Here is a 23,137-nt window from a genome sequence, read left to right on the forward strand (position 1 = left end):
TGGGGAGCTGAAATAAAAGGGGTGGTTGTGGGAGACAGGAGGGACTGGAGCCCCTTGACACTACCGCAGAACGGGCAGCTGGCCGGAGATGCTAATTCAGCGCTTTAACAAATCAATGCCACTTGAAAAGTACAATGAGAGCCCTCACTGGGTGGATGTCAGGGGACTGAGAAAATGCATTCTCAAGTATTTCACATTAAGAGGGAATAATGTGTTAATTTATAACTCTTCACCCTATACACTTGGATTATCTATCTGTGTCAGCGATTTGACTCCTTAAATTTATCAAAAACACACGCAAAGGGAGGCAGATTCTGCTTTCACCGCTGGGAAACGGGAGGTTTAGGGAAGCCTGTCCTGGGTACAACACTCCTCCCCCCTTCACACCCCCCCTCCACTCGTTTTGGCTCAAATCTCGGTGAGGACTGCAGGGAGGAGTGAGCTCCTGAAGGAAGGTTAAGGGAGGAGGGGGAAGAAACCCATGGTCCAGCAACTAAAGCAACCAAGGAAGGCTCTCCTGGCCTGTGGTTGATTGCACTAGGTGCCATCCGTCAAAAGTGACACGAAGAAAGGAATAACTTGAATCAGCAACCTGAGCTGCCATCAACAGAATTTACTTTACGGAAACTTACTTATGTCTCTCAGGACACCCAGAGGAAGAGAAGTTTGCTGACAGAAGAGACAGTGATTAAACAGTGCTCTTCAGTGCCACCAGAATTTCATAGATGGCGCTTATCAAAAGGGGATGTGAAGAGAGAACCAAGCACATCCTGTCTGGGAGGAGAGAACCTACCTGGACGAGCCTTTTATTTCTTAAGGAAAACTTACTCTATGAAACACTGGATTCCTGAGATGCTACACTAAACTATAAATATGTACTATAAATTTCGATACAATGATAGCAGCTTCTAACCCGAGACACAGAAAGACTGTCAGTAATTCCTGCTGCCCAGATCCATGTGTTATCTGACTTACCTTTCCAAGGTATAATAAGCATTGTCAATATGCAAAGGCAAGTCTGTTTATAATTTTACAATCAATGGAAACGGGTACATTTCAAGAAAGTGTTTAAAGATCTTATCTTGAGAGACATGAAGGGAAACGTGTTTCTGCATATTTTCCTAGGTGACTGCTTTGACTTTTCAGATTTCTTACTCTACACCCACCAGTGTTTCAAGCTATAGGGGTATTTTTATTTGCTACTGTACAATCGCAACAGAAACAGACTTTCTTGTACTTTGAGGATATTCACATGGAAATGAATGCTGATGAATGGAAATGAGATGCTGTACATGACGGACAACCTTCAGTGTTTAGCTGGAAGAAAGGAACATTATCTCAGCCACTGAAGCCGGACTCTTTTCCCCTTCTACAACCAGGCACAAAAAAAAGGGAACGAATTCAAGGACAGCCCTTCCACCAACTTATTTTGGCTAAATACCATCTCACTTGGGCCAGAAAACAAACGTTCTTTTCAGTTTTGCATCTTTTTATGACAGTATCAGCCAGTTAATTTTTAAATGAATACTAGACACTAAAATAATGAGCATTTAGCCAGAAACTTTATAGCTGCAGTGAGCCAAAATATCCAAAATAATATAGCTATTTGATGAATTTTTATTTACTTCAAAGCAGATAAATAATCAGAAATGTCCTGAATCAAGGCCACAGAATGTGTTATTTTCTTTTCTCTTTTTCATAAAAATCTTAGGCGATAAGGCGCTACTATTCTTAACAGTACATGTGGAATGAGGAAATACCACACACGTGTGCTTTTGAGAATCACTGTATCCACGGAATAAGATTAGACCAATCCCTAATTTTTTTTTATTTGTTGTTTGCTTGTTTGTTTGTTTTGCATCAATTACCATTCCTGTCTATCCATCCAAGCTAGGACCACATACCTATCTAGTGTATCATTATGGTGCCATTAACCCCCTTCTCTTCCCCTCCCCCACCACACTCACCTAAGGGGTTAAAAGACTTCAGTACATTTGCGACTTGTCAGTGACATGTGATACCCAGGTCCTTCATGCAATCAACTTTTACTTGACATGTATTTGCTCATCACAGGACCCACATTACTACTGGGAAAATGAAGAAAAACCTAAATTAACACTTGACATTCAATATGGTCAAGTCCTTAATTGGCTGGGCTTCCTGAGAAAGCAATTTTCTATTCCCCAAACTGTGCGCGTGTCATGTGTGGAGTGCAGCTCTTGGCCATCACTGCTGTCCCTCGCTCCTTCTAATGAGAGCAGATGAATTAGTGCTACGTGACACGATTTGAACAGGGCTTCCTCCTCTTCCCCTCCCCCACGCTTTCCCTTAGACCAGTGACAGCTGTGTGGCAAGAGGAAGAAAGAAAAAAGCAAGAGCAAAAAAGAATCCTCTAAAAGATGATCATTTTTTAAATTGAACCTTAAATGTCTTGTTGAATCTGAAACTAACAGGGTCATTTAATTGTGGAGGTGGAGAAAGGACTGTTACAAAGACCAGGGGAATTATCTGGATATGGTTGATTTGGGTTGTATTAAGCATGTTTTTTTTTTCCCCCATTCCAGGCTAGTTGCAGTATTAGATTGCACTGGTCTAATTAAAATGGAATTTACATCCACTTAAAAGGCTTTTTAAAGGTCTGGAGAATGGGTCAACTAGAAAAGAAATGAAGTAATTACTAATGTAAGATAAGTATGCATACATATAGAAAACTTCCTTCGACACAAACTCTATCACTATGTCTTGTTTCCAAATACTACCCAGTGTCTGGATTCAGTGCTAGCCACTCTATTTGAAATATTTTGGTTTCATGCCCTTTCTTTACTGTTGAATTACTGCAACAAAAATTATTTGATGACTGATTTTGTCCCATTATTTTAGAGAGGGGATATATGCCACTCTTGGTATACTTGTCCAGGTCCATAAGAAACAAGTAAACAGAAGCACAAAAGAGAGGCAGAACAGAGACTGTTCCAGTCCGAGATTCAGAAGGTTAATTTAAGGGATTTCCCTGAGTCTTCACTTCCTTGTTCTGACACCAAAGAAGTAACTTTACATGCCTGGATGGATCGCTCAATGTGATGAAAACAAATGGAACCAGGGAATGGAAGATACCTGGCTAATCAAACATTCGAGAAAGTAATTAGTCTCAAATACATGCATATGTGAAAATAATTAATGGTTTCACAGGCATCTTAGCACTTTAGATCTTTACCTACTTTTAGATGAGAGCCAAGCTAGAGATGTTATCTGTGGACCACAAAATCAGTTAAAGCATTCAAACCAAAGCTATTTCAAGTGCAGTCCCCTCCTTAAAGAGAGCAATCATAGAACTGTTCTTTTACAGTTCTGGTTATAATTTAAGTGGCATTTTAGTGAGCAAATTGTTAAATTTAATGACGTGAAGAGATGGGTGGTACTATGTGTAAAGCTAAAATCCAATACCAAAAAAATGTAATTTCTACATTTGGTATTTGTGAGGAACAGTATCAATACTTTCTAATTCCCCCTTATAAAAGACAAAAGCCTGGAAGATACTGAACACTATAAGGTAAACTTTAAATAAACAAAAAACTTGAATTTTAAAACTTTCTGGAACATCAGAATCTTCACACAAAAGGAAAACTCTAATAGATGAGAATAATTTAAAAGTTGTTTCACAAAAGCAAAACAACACACTAGAAACATGTCCTGCATAAATTATCCATCCCGTGGACAAAGCACTGGTATTTTAATATCATTAAGATTTCTTCAAAAATGAACCTGAGACAGTCTGTGAATGGGCACTTATCAAGTGTTTAAAAACACTAAGTAGAGAGTTTAGTATTCTGAGAAAGGCACACAAGCTAATACACCCCGTTAACCGCTATAGTAGCATTCTCATTGCTCAGCAATGAATGGCAGTGTATCCTGCCAACAGCTTTAGGGTGACCTTCACAATGCTGACTAGTCTGTCAAGTTTCATCTCTGAGATGCAAGGCACAGACAGGAACACTTTACTAACTTGGGTAGGAACTGAAAACCAGGAGGCTGCAAAAGGGAATGTACCTTTACTACTCAGCAAACAGGGACTTCCTTTCCCTGAGAAGAGAAGGGCCCACCATGAGATAAGGCTGAGCAATCAATCCCACAGGCTTCCTCTTATTATTAGCCCTTTATCCATCAACCCAATGGCAACAACTTTACATGTTCTTTTCCACCCCAGCTACACTTCTGTCAAATTCCAACAGGGGTGGGGTGGGAGATTGAGGGGGGTGGAGAGTGGTATTTCAAAGACATGAATTCTAGGATCAAGAGTTAAAGAAAATGCTGTTGGTATTGTCCCAGAACTAAAAACCAGTTATGACCTGTGCATTCATGGATAGTGACCCAAAAGATCTGTCTACAAAATTCAAAAGGGCAGCAACAGTGGGTCAAAAAAGGGACTCTGTAAGGAACTGTGTCACCTGGAGATAATCAGTCATGAAAAGACACGTTTTGATTCAAAAAAGCTAGCTGTGACTATGGCAAAGTGACATGCTTAAACTTGATACTCTCTTAGTGAGGAGCAGACTTTGAAGCTCATAATAAAGCTGAAATGGTTCTCTGGAATGTTAAGTCTTAATGTAGAAGGTTGGTGCCACTGTCATGCCTACACAGAAGTACAGCAACTTGGAAATGACGACATTAACAGCTCCAGGGTATTCAGAACAGAAAGTGGGCCCTTTCATTGTACCATTTTAGGGAAACTTCTACTTTGAACTCTAAGAGGAAGCAGCACTGTATCTCCCACCTGGTTAGCATAACTAAAATATCATTACACTTTTCTCAGAAAATAAAAACACAGCAGAGAGAGAGAAAGGACGGCTTTAAAATGCCTGACCCAGGGAATGACAAATGATCTATCGAACATGCAACATAAATGTTACTTTGTAATACTTAGTAGTATCCAAAGGGGCAGGTTACTTTATCTCCCAATTGCTCTGCCCTTTACCACTCTCTCCTTGTATTCAAGTCCTTCTCTCTCTCCTTGCATTAAAGACATTTAATCTATTCTCAAATGAAAGGCTTCTCAAAGTTTTCATCACAGATGTGTTGATGCAGGACTTCATGAGCACAGCATCCCAGCCTCTCTCCAACACACTGGCAGATACTCCACGCTGCACCTACTCTTCATTTGAGATACCTGACTTACTAGAAGACTAGTAAGTGTTAATACCTGGTCTTTGATCCAATCCATGTCTTTCCTGCAGTTTTGGATGCAAGAGCTTATTGTGTTTCCTACAGAAAAGGTTCACTTCTGGTAGACTTCTGACTCTGTCCAGTGACAGTGATCAACACGACCCAGGGCAGAACCCTAGGCACACCCAGGTCCTATTTGCAGATCATCTTAACAAGATGCTCTTGTTTCTTGTTCCCACGAAAATCAATAACAGGATGACCTTCAATTTGAAACCCAAACCAATTAATTACCTGTTCTGTTGAAAATGTTGATATCTGATTTGCCTGGAGAATTTCAGTGATGAGTAGATTATTTCTTTTAAAGAGCCCCTTCAAAAAATATAGCTTGACATTGAAAACCTCATCTTATACAATATAAATGATGCTTTCTTAAAGCAGGGATATAATATTGGCCTTGCACGAATTAGTATGGGGAAGTTTTCCCCCTTGAGGTCCATCTCCTCCTTGTGATATCATAATCAACGAGGCTCGTAAATTATAGCAATCCCACAAAGACGCAGGGCCAAGAAATCACAGCTTGAAGGTGAGATGAAAAGCTCTTTATTATTATGGTTGAACTCAGTTTTTCACCTGTATCAGTTTCTGACACAAATCATGGAATCCTCTTCAGAACATAGACATTTCCTATTTCTCTCTAACTCTAAATTTCTTATATCCCTATTTATATTAAAATAACTGTATTATTCTTATTCTGTCCATGAATTTGATTTTTTCTCTGAATATGGATCATAAGGAAAAAGGCTACACATCAAAATAACTAAAAGCAGAAATATATTTACTAAACTTACTTGCTTTAATTGCAGGGAAAAAACTGAACTCAGTTCATCCCAGTGGGGAATTCCCATGATGAATGATCACATGCAATGTAACTATTATCTTCATCCATTAAAATATTATCTAAAACAGAGGTTTCTATCTGGCAGCCAGTGGCTGAATATAGCCTGCAGATGAGTTTTATTTGGACCACACAGTTTTTAAAATATTTTAATATGTTGCCAAGATTTCAAAATCAGGAGATTTCATATAAAATTTGTATTTCTGGCTTCTCATTAAAGAAAAATGGGTGATCTGGCAAGCAGGGGGCTTGCATTCTCACCTGGCAACAATTCTCTGGACCCAGAGCTGCCACCTTAGTGGTTAGGAGATGAGCTTTCTGGTCTACCACAGGCCCAGCAGACCCACTCTCCCAGCTTCATTTTCATTACCTCCACATGGGCCTTTTAGGTAACGGTTGATCTCTGAACTTTCATAACTATTCCAGAAGTTTGTAGAAACTGCTGTAAAAGAAAAGGCAAGTGCTCTACAAACAGATATTTAAATATATGTATGTATGCTTATATATTTCATAAATTTATATCATGAATGGCAATGGATAGCAACTTTTACTTCCAAATACAGATTTGAGTATTCCAGTTAAATCTAACTGTGAAGCAAAGGAAACTCAATTTCATAATTTAAAACAAAATCTAACTAACCAGTTTCAAACTGATGCCCTAGTCTCACACAGTGATGGATAAGACTGCTGTATGGGTTTCCAACCAACTCCATTCTTCCTTGCAGCCCAGAAAGGATGCTCCTAAAAACCACCTCTCAGCTCAACATGCACACTGAACCTTCACATGGTAACACTTTTACACTTTCTTGCTAGAGCTATCATGTACTTAAGTAAAAATGAACCCTAACATAAAAACAGTATATGTCTTGAAGGTACATTTTAAAAGTCAACATTTAAGATACATGAATACAACTACTCACCTTTGCTGGCAACATCTGATGTTTACCTTTATGTAGTCACTACTGAGGGTTCAAATGACCCAAAAAGTTATGTCATATTTATTTAAAAATGGCTAGTACCTAAAAGTAGATGCCTAATGACAAAGTCACCATGCATTTCTTTCCTTTGGATTTTTTTTTTAAATGAAAGCAAGTGCAAAAAGTTTATTTACAGTTCATAATTTCCAATCAACTACATACAACATCTCAGCATTTAAAACTATTAGTGAATTTTCCAAACAAGTTAAAATGCCCTAACTTATCATTTTGTCCAAACATATTAAAAACAGGTTATCTCTAATTACTGTAGTCAAGAAAAACTTGGATCTCCAAATAGACTCTATTAAGTAGGCTATGACCAGTCATATAGCAAATTACTTAGATCAACTATAATATCCTGTTTTATAATTGTGCTTCACCACTGGCCCATATACTTGAGAGATTACTTTTGCAGTGAGATGTTTCTTCTCTTCGAGCAAGGCTTTTCTTTCCGTTTCCCTTAAGGAAAGGAATCCTTGAGTATAGGCTAACTGTACTTTACAATCAGATCTAATCCCCAAATTTTCTTGATCCTGAATAACTTCAACAGCTTGAAACAGTTTTTAAAAATCATAATGATCATACTGAATTCTATAATTCCTAGGTGAATAAAAAAATAGAACATATGCTAAGTCTGGGCACCATGAATGCAGTTTCAGCTGATACCCAAATGGCACTGATGCATTCCTTATGGGAAACATTCTTCTTTAATTTCTATTATGTTTGAGATTTGAGCAATTAGAAACAAACACCTGGAACTCACTTATTAATTTATCTCTTCCCTCCCCCTTTCTACTTCTTTCCACATCATTTCTTAAGATGTTTCTTAAATTGATACTCTTACATAAAGGGCTTCGACCAGGGCTCACCAGTTTCTTCTCTAAAACATCTTGCTGCAGCGTAAGACAGACCCTGTTTCGTTGATTAAGTCTATAATTTCATTTTTATAAGCGCATACCTATAATAATTCATGCTTAACAATAGAAATTTGAAATAATAATTATAGAAAAACATTTTTTGTAATTTTTATATCATTCCAAAATACTTTTATAAAGAAAAGACAATTCTGCTCTTTGATGACCAAAGCTTTTGGCTACCCCTCAGGAACCCTTCAGACTCACATCAGATAATATCATGACTACACATACAATGACCCAACCTTGTTGGATTTTTATAATGTACTGTTTTAAAAGATGAAAAATAAACATAGACAGATGAATGCTTAATTTTTCCTTTATTTATATAGAGAAAAATACTGATGTCTTTTAACTCCCTTTTCCTCCCCATTGTTCAGTAATTCCTGCAGCGCAGGCTCAGGTGAGGGTCACTGGGACATTCTGCAGATCAGGAGTGCAGAACACGCAGGCACAAGAGCAGCAGGTTATCGGAACCTTCTGAGGCCAGGAGCTGTTGCTTTATTAAGAAATTGTAGAGAGAAGTTATTTACCCAAAGTCAGAGCAGCCAACTTCTCGCTTTCAGCAAAAGAGTGTTTTTAATATAATGAACATCCAGGCCTCTCCGGTCATGAGAGAACCTGGAATATATTATACATGCGTGAATGTGGCCGGGATGCAGAGCATGGGATGTGCTTCCTATCAACAGATTAACACTTCATTTTCATTACTCTCTCTCACCACAGGCTGGGAACACTCTCTCTTTCTTATTTGAACAACAATGGCGCATGAAAAACCAAGCTGACAGGCAGGCTGGGTTCATTAAATGCACAGGCCTTTATTCCCATAACGCATCTCACCTGTAAGACGCCCGCCTGGGTTCTGGTTTCCAGGCTGCTACCGAAACAAGCCCTCCCAGATGGTGGACTTCTGACACTTCCTAACCCCCTTCTTGTATAACTTATAGAAAAAAATCACAAATAAATCAAAAATGAAAACAATCTTCATCATATACTGTTTGGCACATATCGGCACTGGCAACGCATCTTAAGATTCACTCACTCCCATGCTTGCTTGCCAAGGGTGTTTAGGAGCACAAGGCAAGGTAGCTGCTAAGGGAAGAGACAAGACATCACAGGTGTGAGTTCATTTCTCAATAGTGTCTCTTTCTTAATTTAATTTTTACTTAAAATTTAAAACTGAGAAACCTGAAGGTTGCTTCCACAAAGCTGCTGTTGAAACTGGCAAAATAAGAAATAATCACTCTATTTCTCAATCAATGACACTGAGCTTCATTTAAAAACCTAAGTGCATATATCTGAGGCACGGTTCTATGTTCATCCATAACACAATAGGGGGCAAAAAGCTATGATGAGGAACACACAGTTATATAACATAAGGCAACAGACTATTTTGGGGGTGATCCATTCATATGTGTACTCATATACTCTTTGCAACTAACAATAAATCAACATATCCTCAAATAAATCATTTAAATGTCTCCAATCAGACAGTCCAATAGCCCTACACTGTCTATGTGTCTACACATCACATACAAATGCAAAACTTCATGGCAATAAAAGGCTTGTAACATTTTCTATGGAAAAACATTAAGACTTGTCCCCAAAGTCCAGAGCAGGACTTGGGTTTCTGTTCTATCTGGAACTCTAATCTTTATATATAAAAAAGAATAACCAAAGTAAAACCAACATTACATATTGTCCCAGTAACCTAGCTGGGCTGCATTAGGTTCAACAGGAGGTCAAGAATCATCATGCTTGCAGGCTTCCCCACTGAAGGGACACTCTCATGAATATCCTCAGTACATAATGCCATAGCAGCCCTGCCCAGTGGCACTGGCAGAAAGCACACCCTTTGGCAGTTTTCTTTGCTCATTCCTGATTAAGTGTCCCAAACAGCCATCCTAATGACGTAACTCAATGACTGCTTCCTTGCTTTTAATTGTAATGGAAGGAGGAAAAAAAAGATTATTAAAACTCTGCTAATGGAGTTCTCATTTTAATATTAGTTTTGTTATTATGCGAAGCCAGCTGAAAGTAATTATTTTTGTCAGGTAAAATATTTATTATCCTCAAGTTTTTCTTCTCAAGCCCCCAGTTCAGATACTATGATCATCAAATGTAAATCTTAAAGAATTGTCTAGAGAACCAATAGCCACTGAAAAGCACCTTAATAAAGTTGAAAAATCCGTGACAGTCACATACATGCACAGCAGGTAAATACTGGAAACCATATTTTTCCAATTTACAAAAATGTTTTTACTCTTGTTATTTTTAACAATCTCCATGCCTTCTCAAGACAATGAGTTAAATGTATCAAATGAAAAACATTGATGAATCCTCACATGATATGTGCAACACATGTTTTACATATGTTTCATAATTTCACGTTTATGCTGGTCATGCTATCGTTGCCACTGTTCTCCTCAATGCACAGCTCTTATTAGCTGCAGTTTACCCAAACCACATCTTCTGCTGGTGGCCCTGTTCTTTATGCCTTTTCCTACGTCTAAGAAAATAACTTATATAAAATGATAAATCTAGGAATGACTTTTGCAAGAAAAGAAAGTAAACGCTCTCTGACTTCATCTTTTTCACACGGGTTAAGGATCAAATTGCGTGTCCCTCAGCAGAGCCTCTGAGCAAGGAGTCCCAGGTTTCTGGTCACCCTGATTTAAAGAACTCATCTGTAGTAAGACAAGGGCAGTCCTGGCACCACACCCACGCAAGGATGGCACCGCACTCCTGAGCTTGTCCTAACGGCAGACTGGCAAAGGACACCTTTTTTAGGGTCGTGATTTTCAAGCACTTTTCAATTCTTTTCGTTAAGCAGAAGAGCAGAAAAATTAAAAAGTTATTTTGTAAATAAGAGAAATAAAGGGTAAAACAGAATAAAGTAAGAAATTAATTAAGTCTCTGAGAAAGGAAACAGGAAGTAAGAACAAACTAACCTTGTACTTAGGCCATTAAGTAAATGTCTATCAGCCAAACAGGAACAAGATTTATAACTCAACACCCATCTCTGACACACGAACCCTAAAGACAGGAGCAAAGCAGCATTACAGTTCCAAAGGATGGACTGGGCAAGGGATAAGCCAGACATGCTCAAGGGAGTCAGAGGTTTCAGTGAGTAACTTCCTACCGTTCAACATTCTTCTTCCTCTGCAGAGAGAAATGAGAAAACTGATGGGCTTAATTAAAGAAAAACAAAAGGATATTATATTGTTGTTAAAGGATCAATTCTTTTTCTTAATTAGAATGATGATTAATACGCTGAGAATTTGATTTCTGAACTCGCCAGTTTGAGTAATGCATTGTTTTCCTGTAGTATTCCCATTAAGGAAATCTCTGAAGACAGATGGAGACAGCGCCCGCTCATCTCCACACTCTGTGGCAGAAAGTGATGGGTGCTGTGTCCCAACAAGATGACACTGGCCTCTGTCCTCACCCAAGTCAGCTCTGGTCATAAGTGTTTCACCGGAGGGTTGACTATACACAGTGAAATTTGTGAGGCTTCCTACAGGGAAGGTACAAATTAAAAAAGAATCAATACTTTTATTTTTCCTATTCTCTGAACTGGCTTCTAAGCCTGGAGAGGGAGATACTGTACAGGTCAGGCTCAGGGGGGAAATGTGGGCTGGAGCCACAGCCCCAAGCTCCATCTCAGTGATGTCATTGGAGCATATTCTTTATTCTCTCCAGGATAATTTTTCATCCTATTTTCTCTGTGTCTTACTAGTTTATCATCTACAGGAAACTCCGTCTGCTCCTTATTTTGTTTATACAACAGGATCTCAAGGCTGTTGTTCCTTTTTGGCCCCCCTCCTTTATTTTTCTTAAGCTTACTGGAAGCCAGAGTTCCTTGAAAGGGTATTTGAGACCCCTTTGCCTCTGATTCCCAGGTGCTTCAGTGCATAAAGGGCACCTAGCAAAATGTGGACGCCAGCTGCTCTTCTGGAAATGAGAATGGCATCAGCTCTGGCAGATGTGGGTGACATCAATCATTCCCTACGACCCCAAACACTCCTCTAGCCAAAGCCTAGAGAACAGTGGTTAGTGATCGGCAAATGTCTACCATGAAAGACACAAGCGGGTCTGCACATGGAGCAGAATTCATGCGTCCACACCCTTCACACCAAGCTCCAACCTTCCACGAAAAGAACCCCTGGGACCATTATATACTCCATGTTCTTTCAACAACAAACAGTGACTTCTAGAGAAAATGACTCTCACTGAAAAAGGCTTCCCATGATTCACTGTGTTCCCTGCTGCCACATGTTCTATGTTAGACTCTGGGGGTGAAGGGGTTCCCACCTGAAACAATTTAAACACTGCAGTTCACTCAGGAATACAAGAGAAAGCAAATTCCAGTCTATTCTCCTTTTCCCATTATTACCAAGTTAGCTGAATACAAGCATCACCTACACGGGCTTCTGAGAAATAAACTCTCCAAGCCTTGAAGACTGACCACAGCATTGCCCTCTATGTCTCCCTTTAAATAAGTATGTGGCATGTATAAGGAAGGGCAGAGAAACACTAGATGTTTGTTTTTCACTGAAGTCTATGACGCCATCTCACTATCTGTAACGGACTGTTCCTTTGGAATCAGCTTCTGTGTCACAGCGACCTGGCAAACTTGAATGCTTTCACTATCACTGGAATCCCTGCAACCCTGCCTTGGCTGTGGCCCATTCACTTTTGCCCCAACTTCCCAGAGATGCCTTGCTCAGCACCTAATATGTAAGGGAGGAATTTCATGGCCTTTATTCCAGACACAGGAGCAGGAAGCTAGGTTGCAGTGGAAGCCTTAGTCTGTCCTGCTACATTCCTCAATTTCTATAAAGCTATGAACAATTGTACCTATCAGTGAATATGAAGATACACTTAGAAATATAAATAATAAAAATGCCCACAAGTGTAGACATCCACTCTTTACAGACTTAGTTTTCAACTGCAGTTACTTGACTCACCTTAGAAAAAAGCTTTACAAATGATATAAGTTACTTATTTACGAATAACAGAAAGTTGAAAAACTAATTTTGAAATATGCTCAAATTCATGTTAAGTAACGCATGCTGGAAATAAGCTTGAATTTGTGAATGACTTAATACATGTGTATACATATCTGAGAATATACTTGTGCTTTGTTACAGAGACACACAGAATAGCTTATGTACACGGCCTCCTACATTCCCATTTCATTACACATTACACAATTCCTGTTAAAAGAAGTCTGCATGCTAACACAGACTTGAAAGTAAAGGCTGAAACACAGGTACTTTGCATCTTTGCTACAATTTCCATTTCAATACTACTGTAACAATTATCCAAATATTCCTATTCGCATGCCATAATATTAAAATAAATGCTAAGGGTTACATTTCAATATGTACCTATTATCAAAATTTCAAAATAAAGCACATTACCTCAGATTAGAGGAGGAACTAACACAGGGATAGCATCATGCTAATTCAACAAGCTAAAACTATTTGCCACCCAATATAAACACTTATTTTAGCATAAGGGTGATTTTTGTCAATTAACTCCTTTTTTAAGCAGGACATGATTCTGAAAGACACCAATTAAAAAAAAGGAAAAGTTTAAAAAGGAAGAAATAAAAAATAGAGAGGAAAACCTAGGAATGGATGCTGCCTGGCAATAAAAGTCATTTTCAAAGACCATTAACTATCAACTGTTTTACTCATGGCTCTGATTAAATAAGACTATTCATTCTATGTGAAAAAGGACGTCTATTTTTGAGGGAGAAGCTTTAGAATAAAATATATTACATGAACTATAGAGAAGAATCAAGTCACAACACATCATTTAGATATCTGACTTCCAAGAAATACTGTATATAAATCTTTAAATGGTTAGAGACTAAATTTTCAAATTATTTTGGAGGGTTAGGAAGAGAGGAAATAATTACATTGTTTTCATTTTAAATACAAATCCTAAGACTGGCTCTGTGTTTGTCCTGAAGAGTTGAAAAAGGCAAGGACTACTAGACTAAAAACTCATGGAAAGCATTGTTGTAAATGGATTTCAAGAATGTTATTATATAGTTCTTATATATTTTAAAATAATTTCTCAGAAACGTTCTAGATTTTATACGAGTCAAAAAGTTTACTCTGCCCTATCTCTAGTGAGTAAATGGTCTGATATTAATGTAAATCGTTGATTTAATTTTTAGCCTTCTCGATTTTGTCCCTCACCTACCTAAGAGATGATTTCTCTGGTGATAACTAACACATCATGCTAATGAGAGAATCTAATGCACAATAGAAAAATGTCACTACTAATAATATTTGCATGAAGTTAAATAAAGCAACTGTAAGAGAATGTCAGACAGTTGTTCTTTAATAAGACACAGTTTCACAATGAAATTATGTTGTTAATTTTGTTACATCATTGGGTGAATCCTAAATTACTACATAATGATGCGCAGAGTCATTTGTAAATCTAACTCAGAATCTCACTCCCCTCTGAAAAGAGGCTTTGCTCGGGGATCTGCATTTTATTTGAAACAGGTTAAGTATACCTCCGCAACAATAAAAGACATAAACACCTCTGCTAATATGTGAAAAGTGCACTATCACCGTCTGCCTGCACAGTGTCATTTCATAAAGAGACTGCAGACGGATCAAACTATACCCTCTTCTGAGGGAAGTTATAAGGATTTTATTTGCTACTTTCTCAAATACACAAATAAGTAGAAAAATAACCTTTCAAAGTTTGATTTAAAAATAAAAATTCCAAAAACAAGTTTCTTTCTCCACTACCACCCCCCCCACACACACACACACACACTTTTTTCTTTTTAACAATGCCTTATCAATCTATACTGAGCAAACTGAGGCCTGGGACGATAGAAGTAAGGAGAAAGAGGAAATGGGTTTTGGATATTATCGATTTGTTACTGATAAAGCTGAATCCAGAGCTCCCAATTACAAATGTCAACATCTACACCTTCCAAGGTTCTCAAATATCTGCCTACAAAGAAAATATTCTTTTTCTCAAAAACATATATATACTTCAGTGTTAGAGAAAATAATGCAAGATAGGGAAATGAAGCCAAGAAGCCACATCTAAAGCTTTACAGGGACATATTTAATTCCACCAAGTCTGAGCCTTTGGATCATCAAATCATTTGTTAATATTAGATAGCAGGGAAGAGCTACATTGAAGGACATCTGACTTCCTAGCTTACCTTTAGAAGACACAGACCCAGATTAGTACACGCCAGTGCTCAGCAGACACACCAAGCATGCGTTCTCTGTAGCTAAGCACCATACGTGGTAAGCTCTCTACAACTCCGTCTTGACCCATCTTACCCTGGCTCTACTGGGCAGTCTTGTCCAATGCTTAACCAAGTGGTCAATGGAATATTAGTTTTTATCCTATTATAGAAAACTGTGAAAAACTGTATCTAATAGATCTTATTCATTTCATGAGATAGATTTTAAGTTAAAAATTAAAATAATCATCTAAAGTACCTTTTTTGTTCCTAAATATTACATATATAGAATTCTGAATATTTGATTAAATTGGAAAAACTTTTATCTTTAGCAAAAGTAGGCTTAATGTGGGTATTGAAACTATTATTTCTCAAAATTGCTGGCTTTAAGGGATAACATTTCAGGAAGTGTTTTACACACACACACACACACACACACACACACACACACACACACATGCTCAACCAGCACTACTGATGAACTATACATAAGGAAAACAAACATATTAAACATGCACAACACAGACTTTCATATTTACACAGAGTTTGAATTTAAGCTTACACAATCTTGAAAGAGAAAGAAAAACACATACACATGTGTAAACTCATGCCCCCTTTTACATGATTTCCAAACTGCACAAAAGGTAAATATTTAGTGACCATGAAAGTAACTGGAAGGCTATGTATCACCAACTACATCAAAACAACAACAAAAAATAAATAAAAAAGGAACTACAGGAAAACAGTTTGATCGCATTTTTAAAAACTGTGATTTTCATCCTTTGTTGTAGTATTCTATTTAATAGGTATCATTAAGCATAAACGCCTACCCTATATATTTATTCTCCTCAAGTCACTGATATTCACTATACACATGGATTCATACAGGTACACACAAAACAGACCTTTGTATCCCTACAAACAGCTGCACAGAAAACAGGATGATAGGCTGGTCATAGAAATTCCTCTATTCGAAATTTAAACTGTTTTCACAATTCTGACCTATTTTTCATATAATTTGCTTTTATTTTTTAATCTTAAATGTTTTCACCACTTAAAAGTCTCCTTAGATGCAAATTTATTTAGAAATGGGCTCTTGCCAAAGAAGCAATCTAACACCATCTATGTGGTTCAATAGCCATTTATCAATTGATCATTATCTCTGTTTTATTAACTCTTTTTTCACTAGAGGGGAAAACCTAAAGCAATCTAACCTTTTAAAACATGCATGTGCATATACACTCCACTAACCCAAGAAAAACCTTGATGGTGATCTCTCAAATTTAAATGTGGGGCACAAGTTATTAGGTTCTGAGGTTAGTGAAAGCACAGGAGAGCTACTCAGACAGAGAAGGGCTTCAGAAAAACATCTCGCAAAGCACCCTGCAATGACAAGGAGCAGCGTCTCCGTTAGACCAGGACTGAACTTTTCACGCAAAAGAATGAGATTCTACATAAAGAGTTGCTTCCTGGTTTTATGTTGATTGCATTTAAATCTCAGCTTACTGTATCAGCAGTTATCAGGGTCCCTCTACAGGATGTCAAAATACACCTTACTCAAATACATTCCTCCTATCTAAAACTGGTTGATAAAACAGTTTACCAATTAAACCTTACAAGAGCCCGGCTCTATGGCAAATGTTATTTCTAAACTTGTGGCGGTTTACAGCCTTGCAAACGGTTTTCGTTACTCCATTACCAAACATTTTAAAATGTATCCCAAAGTATTCAATTTCCGCGAACTCTCACATACAAGAGAGGTCTATTAAAAAGCAGTTGCAGTATTTTTAAAACGAGGGGGGCAATAACCCATCTTTAAACAACAGCCATCTATTTAACATCTCAGTGTATTTGTCAGTACTACTTTGGTGCTACGTGGATGATAAACTAACTCCTGCTTTGTATGGGTTTGGTGTAGGCTTCTGAAAAGCAAGACGTGTCTAGGAGGGAGGCACCAGGGAACTTCCCTCCCTCACTTGAGCACAGTCCAAGAGGAAAGTTTCTGGGTTGTTTCCCCTTCGCTTCCTCTTACCCTCGCTCCCCCGCGGAGCCGCAGAGCCAGCAATTGTGCAAGAGGAGCCCGGCGCGCAGGGCGCGAATCACCGAGCGCTTGGTACGGGCAGCCGCGGGTGATTAATTATCCGTCCGCGGGCCTGGCGCTCTCCAGGAGGCTCTCCCGGCAGGGCAGCAACCGAGCTGCTGCCGGCGGCTGAGCGAGGAGCAGGAGCGGCTCTGGGAGGACGCAGGGGCCGCGCCGAGTGTGAGTGCACGGCGGCGGGCGGCGGGCGGGTGGCGAGCCGAGCGGACCGACTGCGCCGCGCCCGGCCAAGGGAGCGCGGGGAGAGTGCAGCCACCGAGAGCGGATCTGAACGGAGGCCGCCAGCAGCGAGCGGGAGGGCGTGCAGTCTGCTGCCCGCCCTTCGGGCTGACCCCGCTGGCCGGCCGGCAGGGAGGCCTGCCGAGCCTCGCTCAGCTCCGAGGCCAGCTGCTCCAGACACCAGAAGCCCCAGCTCCGCTGCTGTGAGCGGCCGGCGTTTTTAGGACTGTTCGGCCGCAAGACCTACTTAGAGATGGCAGACACTTTGGCCAAGTCTTTCACACAGTCAGAAAGATACCTCTGTTGAGTAGTGGCTTTTTCTCTTTTTAATGGGAAACAAAGAAATAAATTAAGGATTCGTAAGACCCAGGCTGCACACTGCAACTTTGCAACAAATGCCTTTGCTTTCTCTAACTTCAATGTCCTTTCCCCCCCTTTCCTTAAGGAGCCCTTGGGGAAGCCATGAAGTAACTGCACATTCCAGTAACAGAGTTATGAAAAAAAAATGTACCTTTTTAAATTTCAAAAACATTTAGAAAGAAAAGTAGCAGGAAGAAAAGGGCACATAACTCGAGGTTTCGTTAAAGAAAAAAAAATTGAAAGTAACTTACCTGTTGGGACATTCTGAACAGGAGGTTAGTATCAGCGTTTTGCCATGTCCCCATGAACCCTGGTTCAGCCGCAGTCGTTCTGGTTCCGAACTGCATGGAGTTGTCAGGACAGGAGTCTCTTAAAGTCAAGTCTCTCGCCCTCTTTGGCTCTCTGTCTCTCTGGGTGTCTCTTTCTCTCACATCCACTTCTGCCTCTTCTGACTGAAAAGTGAAGGTGGATTTTTTGAGCTTCTTGGCAGCCAGCAGCAGGAGTATAGGGTAGTTAAGAAGCTGCCTGAACTGTGCATTTCATTTGGGAAGGGGGAGATCTGGGGGAGGGAGGGGGTCAGAGCTTCCTTCGCACCTTCTGCACAGATATCCCTATCATTTATGCATAGATTGTGACTCCCCGAGCTTGCCTTTGCTCGGTTTAACAGCTGCCTGTCAGGTGTGCAGGCAGCACTGGAGACCCAACCATCAGCTTCAAACCCTCAGCCACTGCATGTCATTGGATAGCAGAGCTAGGAGTCAACTGCACTGTTCCACAGTCAGACACCAAATGACACCCTGCACTAACCTCTCTCCAGATACACAGACAGATACACACTCATGCATACTCCAAGCAATGCAACAGTCACTGTCCACAAGGCCGGGGGAAGACAGGGCCCTTCCCTGGGAATTTTCCCCAACAATGCTTTCTGCTATAACATGTTATATCCGGCACCAGTCTTTGCTTTAACACTTGTAAAACTGTGAGACTTAAATATTTTTAATTACATTGCAAGCAAGTAGTCATCTGGAGTAGAACATGGAGTTTGCTCGGTTGTTGTCTAAATATTAGCTGCCACAAGTCACACATACATACTGAGCTATTTATAACCACTTATAAGCTCACAGAGAAAATAATGTAGAGATTTGACCTTCTATTCTAAAGGGTGAACAAGTAAACCTACTAGTTCAACATGGAAGATGCACAATAAGCATATGCAAAAATAAATATGTATCACTTCATATCTAGCATCCCAGGCCATTAACTACCAAACTGAAGGTTAAGTAAGGAGAAGCTGAATGCAAAAGAGGAAAATGAATACCTTTTCTTAAGGCTCACAAGCAGAATAAAATTCCTTTGTTAAAGTTCTCGGGTAAAGCATCTACAACATCCTTTTAAATCATAAAAAAGGCAAAAAGATGACAAAAAAATCTGTCCTATTTCAGGCAAAAAGTAATGCATATAAAAACTCCATTTTTCATTCAGGATCTCTTTGGAAAATTCTATGTTTCCCTGCCTGATGAAATATAACCTTGGTAGGAGGTCATATTTTTAATTAAACCAGTTTTAAAATAAAACATCTATTTATTAGATAATATTTATCTACCTTATTTATGGAAAAGCAGAACTGAGCAAAATCCACTGTACATAAACACTGTAACTTCAAAATGGAAAGCTAAATTCATGCCGTCTCATAAAAGTAGTCAGCAGGAAAAAGCCATCTTTCCTAAACTTAAAATGTAAGGAACATTAATCTTGAGCCACTTACAAATACTGAGGACAAATGCACCACTCTGCTTGCTCCTTCTTAACTAAAGAATAACAATAAACCTTCCTCTCAGAAACAACAAAAGGAACAGAAAAGCGCTTCCATGGCAGCCCCGTGTCATTAGTGGGCAATGAGAAAAGATGAGAAAACGCACGCTATGTTGACACAAATGTGCCTTCCCTTCTAGAACTGACATCTCCTGAAAGCTTTTCTGTTAAACTTCCCTCCAGTTCACCACCATTAAGCACAAAAAAGTCTCAAAAGAAGCAAATTCAATATCTGAAAAGAAACAAACAAGAACCCAAAGAATTGTTGCCTTAAAATATATTAAGTCCACCTGTGGTCAATAAAAATATTCTTTTGCAGGGGAGGGCGGGAAAAGCCCCTATGAGTCAATTGTCAACGGTGACTGTACCTTTACTGCTATTACCCACTTAACTCCCTCTAAAATTTGCTAGCCTCTTGATTTCTGAAGTGGCACTCAGTGCCTCAGTCAAGCTGCCTGCTCAGCTCCTGACCTTCCCACTAATGGCTGTTATTTGTGGGAGGCTTAAGGACACTGTCAATAGCAAGCTTCCTCCTCTCTCCACTCAAGCACTGTTGTATCGCTCTGCCTGTGTGTTCTCTCTCGCCTCTCCTGCTCTCTCCTTCTCTCCTAGTCCTTCCCCCTCCTTCTTCACTCTCCCTCACTCCCTCTTCTTATTTTTTCCAGCCCCCACTCCTTTTCCCTCAGTTCAGAGATCCTCTTCTTCCGCCCACCCACCACATGCACACACATACGCACACACACGTGCACGCACGCACACACACGTGTGCACACACACAGTTACAACACAAAAATCAACCGGCATGCAGCAGCAAGCACCTGCAGTAATAGACTCTTTTATTAAAACTGTTATTCTGCAAGACTTGAAATTCCCCGTGGACCGGGCCATGTCAAAGCCGATATAATTAACTAGAGGCTCAGCAACGGATCAATTACCAGACAAGCAAGTGATAGTGAAATCAATGAAAGATCATCAGCCACATTATCAGTGTTGCAACTCATTAGGGCAAAACTGAGAAATGTGCTCCACTCGAGCCCAAGCAAGGTGGCATTACAAAACAAAGGGCTAATTTGGAGACCCTGCTGTGAACAATCTGTAACAGAATTAGCCTTTTTTCCCCCTAAACTGCACAGCTCCATAACTAAATGTGACAGACTGAGAGAAGCAGTTTATTAAGACACCAACCCCAAGTTTATTTAGTTCATAAACTCTCTCCTAGAAAATCAATACAGTCTGTACAGGGTTATTAGGCTGACTAGCTAATACATCCAAATCCGGTCTGCCCAGCCAGCAGTCCGCTGACAAAATGCTACCCCGAGTATGCAGACTGCAAGGTCTAACTGAACAAGTCAGCAGCAGAACCGTTACCTCGCTATTCCTGCATAGCCACGCCTTAAAAAACACCAGGACAGCCTTGTAGGATTTAAAAGGCAAATACCATGATTACACCGATTACACCATACTGGACCTACTAGATAGATTTTTGTCAATCAGAATCTTAACTAGTTCCTAAGACTAGCTAAGAAAGAGTGAAAGTTCTGTTATAATATCACAGGAGAACCCAAAGAGTTAACCATAGATAACGTATTAAAATACAGCACAAACCTAAAACATTTGTTATGCCTTGTAAATTTTAAGTTTCTATCATCCTTTTAATAAACTTTAGAAAGTGAAAATCTGACCTCTCTAGAAATTCCTGAATTTTGTTATGGGAACTTGCCATTCATTTCCATAGGGAAAATGTAGAATCCTCAGTCTTCTAGCCAATGAGAAGCTTGAATAATTTTAAAGACACGGGCCCCAAACAAACAACAAAACCAAGGCACTAAGGTACCTTCTAAGGTAGATTACAGAATAACTCTCCGGAATATTCTTTATCTAAGTTACTTACAACTAGGCAATTGGGATAAACATCATTTTCACAATGACTGCTTTCTTTTTCCCTGATTCTAAGTCATGGACTTCAGGTTAAGGGATCACAAGCATGAAAGGTCACATGACTCTCCCCACATTTGCTGCGAGGGAGAAATGGGCTCTGTAAACCCTGAAGTGCACCAACTAGTCCTCAAGCCCCTGGAGAATCTGTAGAACTAGGAATAGCTCCCCCTCGTAACAACACACAGCAACAATACACAAACACAAAAGTCTCTTAAATGCATTTTACAGTGGTAATGTCAGACCAGGACACTGAATGAGGTTAGGGGAAACAGCATTGGAAATGACTGATGTTTTAATATTCCAAATGTTCAAAGGGAGAAAAAAACCTGCATTATTAATATATATATATATATTGTTTGGTACAGTCAATTGGCTTCAAGATTCTAAATCTTAAACCTTAATTTAAAAATATTTGAGTAAAATTCAGTTTATGTATGCTAGAATTAAATGTTTGTTCCTAGAATTTTTTAGCTGGTTCCTTATCAAACATTTCATGTTTCTAAGTAATATTTTAAAAAGTCAAGCATATATATTAAACCTTTACTATATGCCAATAATTTGGATAATAATTAAAAGTTGTAATTACAGGAAATTCTTACTTTTTAAAACCTTTTTGCACATAGCTACACACTGTGCATGTACCCTCAATGAGATCCAATTAGTTAACAAAGAATTTGCATTTCAGTTAGTGTGGGATAACAAGACTACAGGGAGGCACAGTGCAATTCCACCAACAGAGTAAGACAGTGTGTTCTTTCCTGTTAGCTCTGTAAGCAATAATTCCCACAAGTGGCTGCTTAAAATGTTACTATCTTTTCAATATTTGGGAAGTGAGGTGAATTTGGGCCTTTCCCTCTATTTCCTCAAAAACTCCACGTTGATGTAAAAGTTAGCCACAGTTACTAAAGGACCATGTCAAGGAATGCTGGTTTGCATGTGCTTTTGGAGTGAACTAGTTTGGTGTGTCTCTGTGTTTAAAGGATAAATAATTTGTGTATATATAAGTATATATATACACATACGTACATATATGAATACATACATTTAAGACAATGTCTCACTACATAGACTTGCCTGGCCTGGAACTCACTGTGTACACCAGATGGACTTCAAGAGATCTGCCAGCCTCTGCCTCCCCTATGCTAGGATTAGAGGCATGCTTCCCCAGGCCCAGCCTTACTTTTCTTCTCAACATTTAGTTTCTTTAAAACTCACTACTTTCTTAAAGTCACTCTGGCTGGGAACAGAGAAGCCACAGTAAGGATATGGCCCTGTGCTAAGGCTCTCATGCCCTGAGAAAGTACACTGAGAAGCACTTGAGGGCCTTCCCCCCCACAGCTCTGACTACAACAATGTAAATGCTAAGCAAATATAAAACAAATGTATGGTGTGCATACACAATTTAAGCGGCATCCCCCAGACTCGGGATGGCCTACAGAGCAGTACCTGCGCTTCCCTGGGTTCAGTTCTGCAGCTGTTAGCAGAGGTTGTCATCTGTAATGACAGTGGACTGGCCTTTGCTCT

The 23,137-nt window shown here is 39.4% G+C and overlaps 1 protein-coding gene across 2 annotated transcripts in view; it reads right to left on the reverse strand.

Moving 5' to 3' along the window:
• Nucleotides 1–23,137, reverse strand: part of Bnc2 (basonuclin zinc finger protein 2) — a 402,071-nt gene that overhangs the window by 258,611 nt on the left and 120,323 nt on the right. For both annotated transcript variants that reach the window (XM_075946140.1, XM_075946141.1), the window contains exon 3: nucleotides 18,112–18,312. In XM_075946140.1, coding sequence (XP_075802255.1) covers nucleotides 18,112–18,312 — 201 coding nt within the window. The remainder of the gene's footprint in view (nucleotides 1–18,111; nucleotides 18,313–23,137) is intronic.

This window comes from Microtus pennsylvanicus, chromosome 13 (genome assembly GCF_037038515.1).
Source record: "Microtus pennsylvanicus isolate mMicPen1 chromosome 13, mMicPen1.hap1, whole genome shotgun sequence".
NCBI lineage: Eukaryota > Metazoa > Chordata > Mammalia > Rodentia > Cricetidae > Microtus > Microtus pennsylvanicus.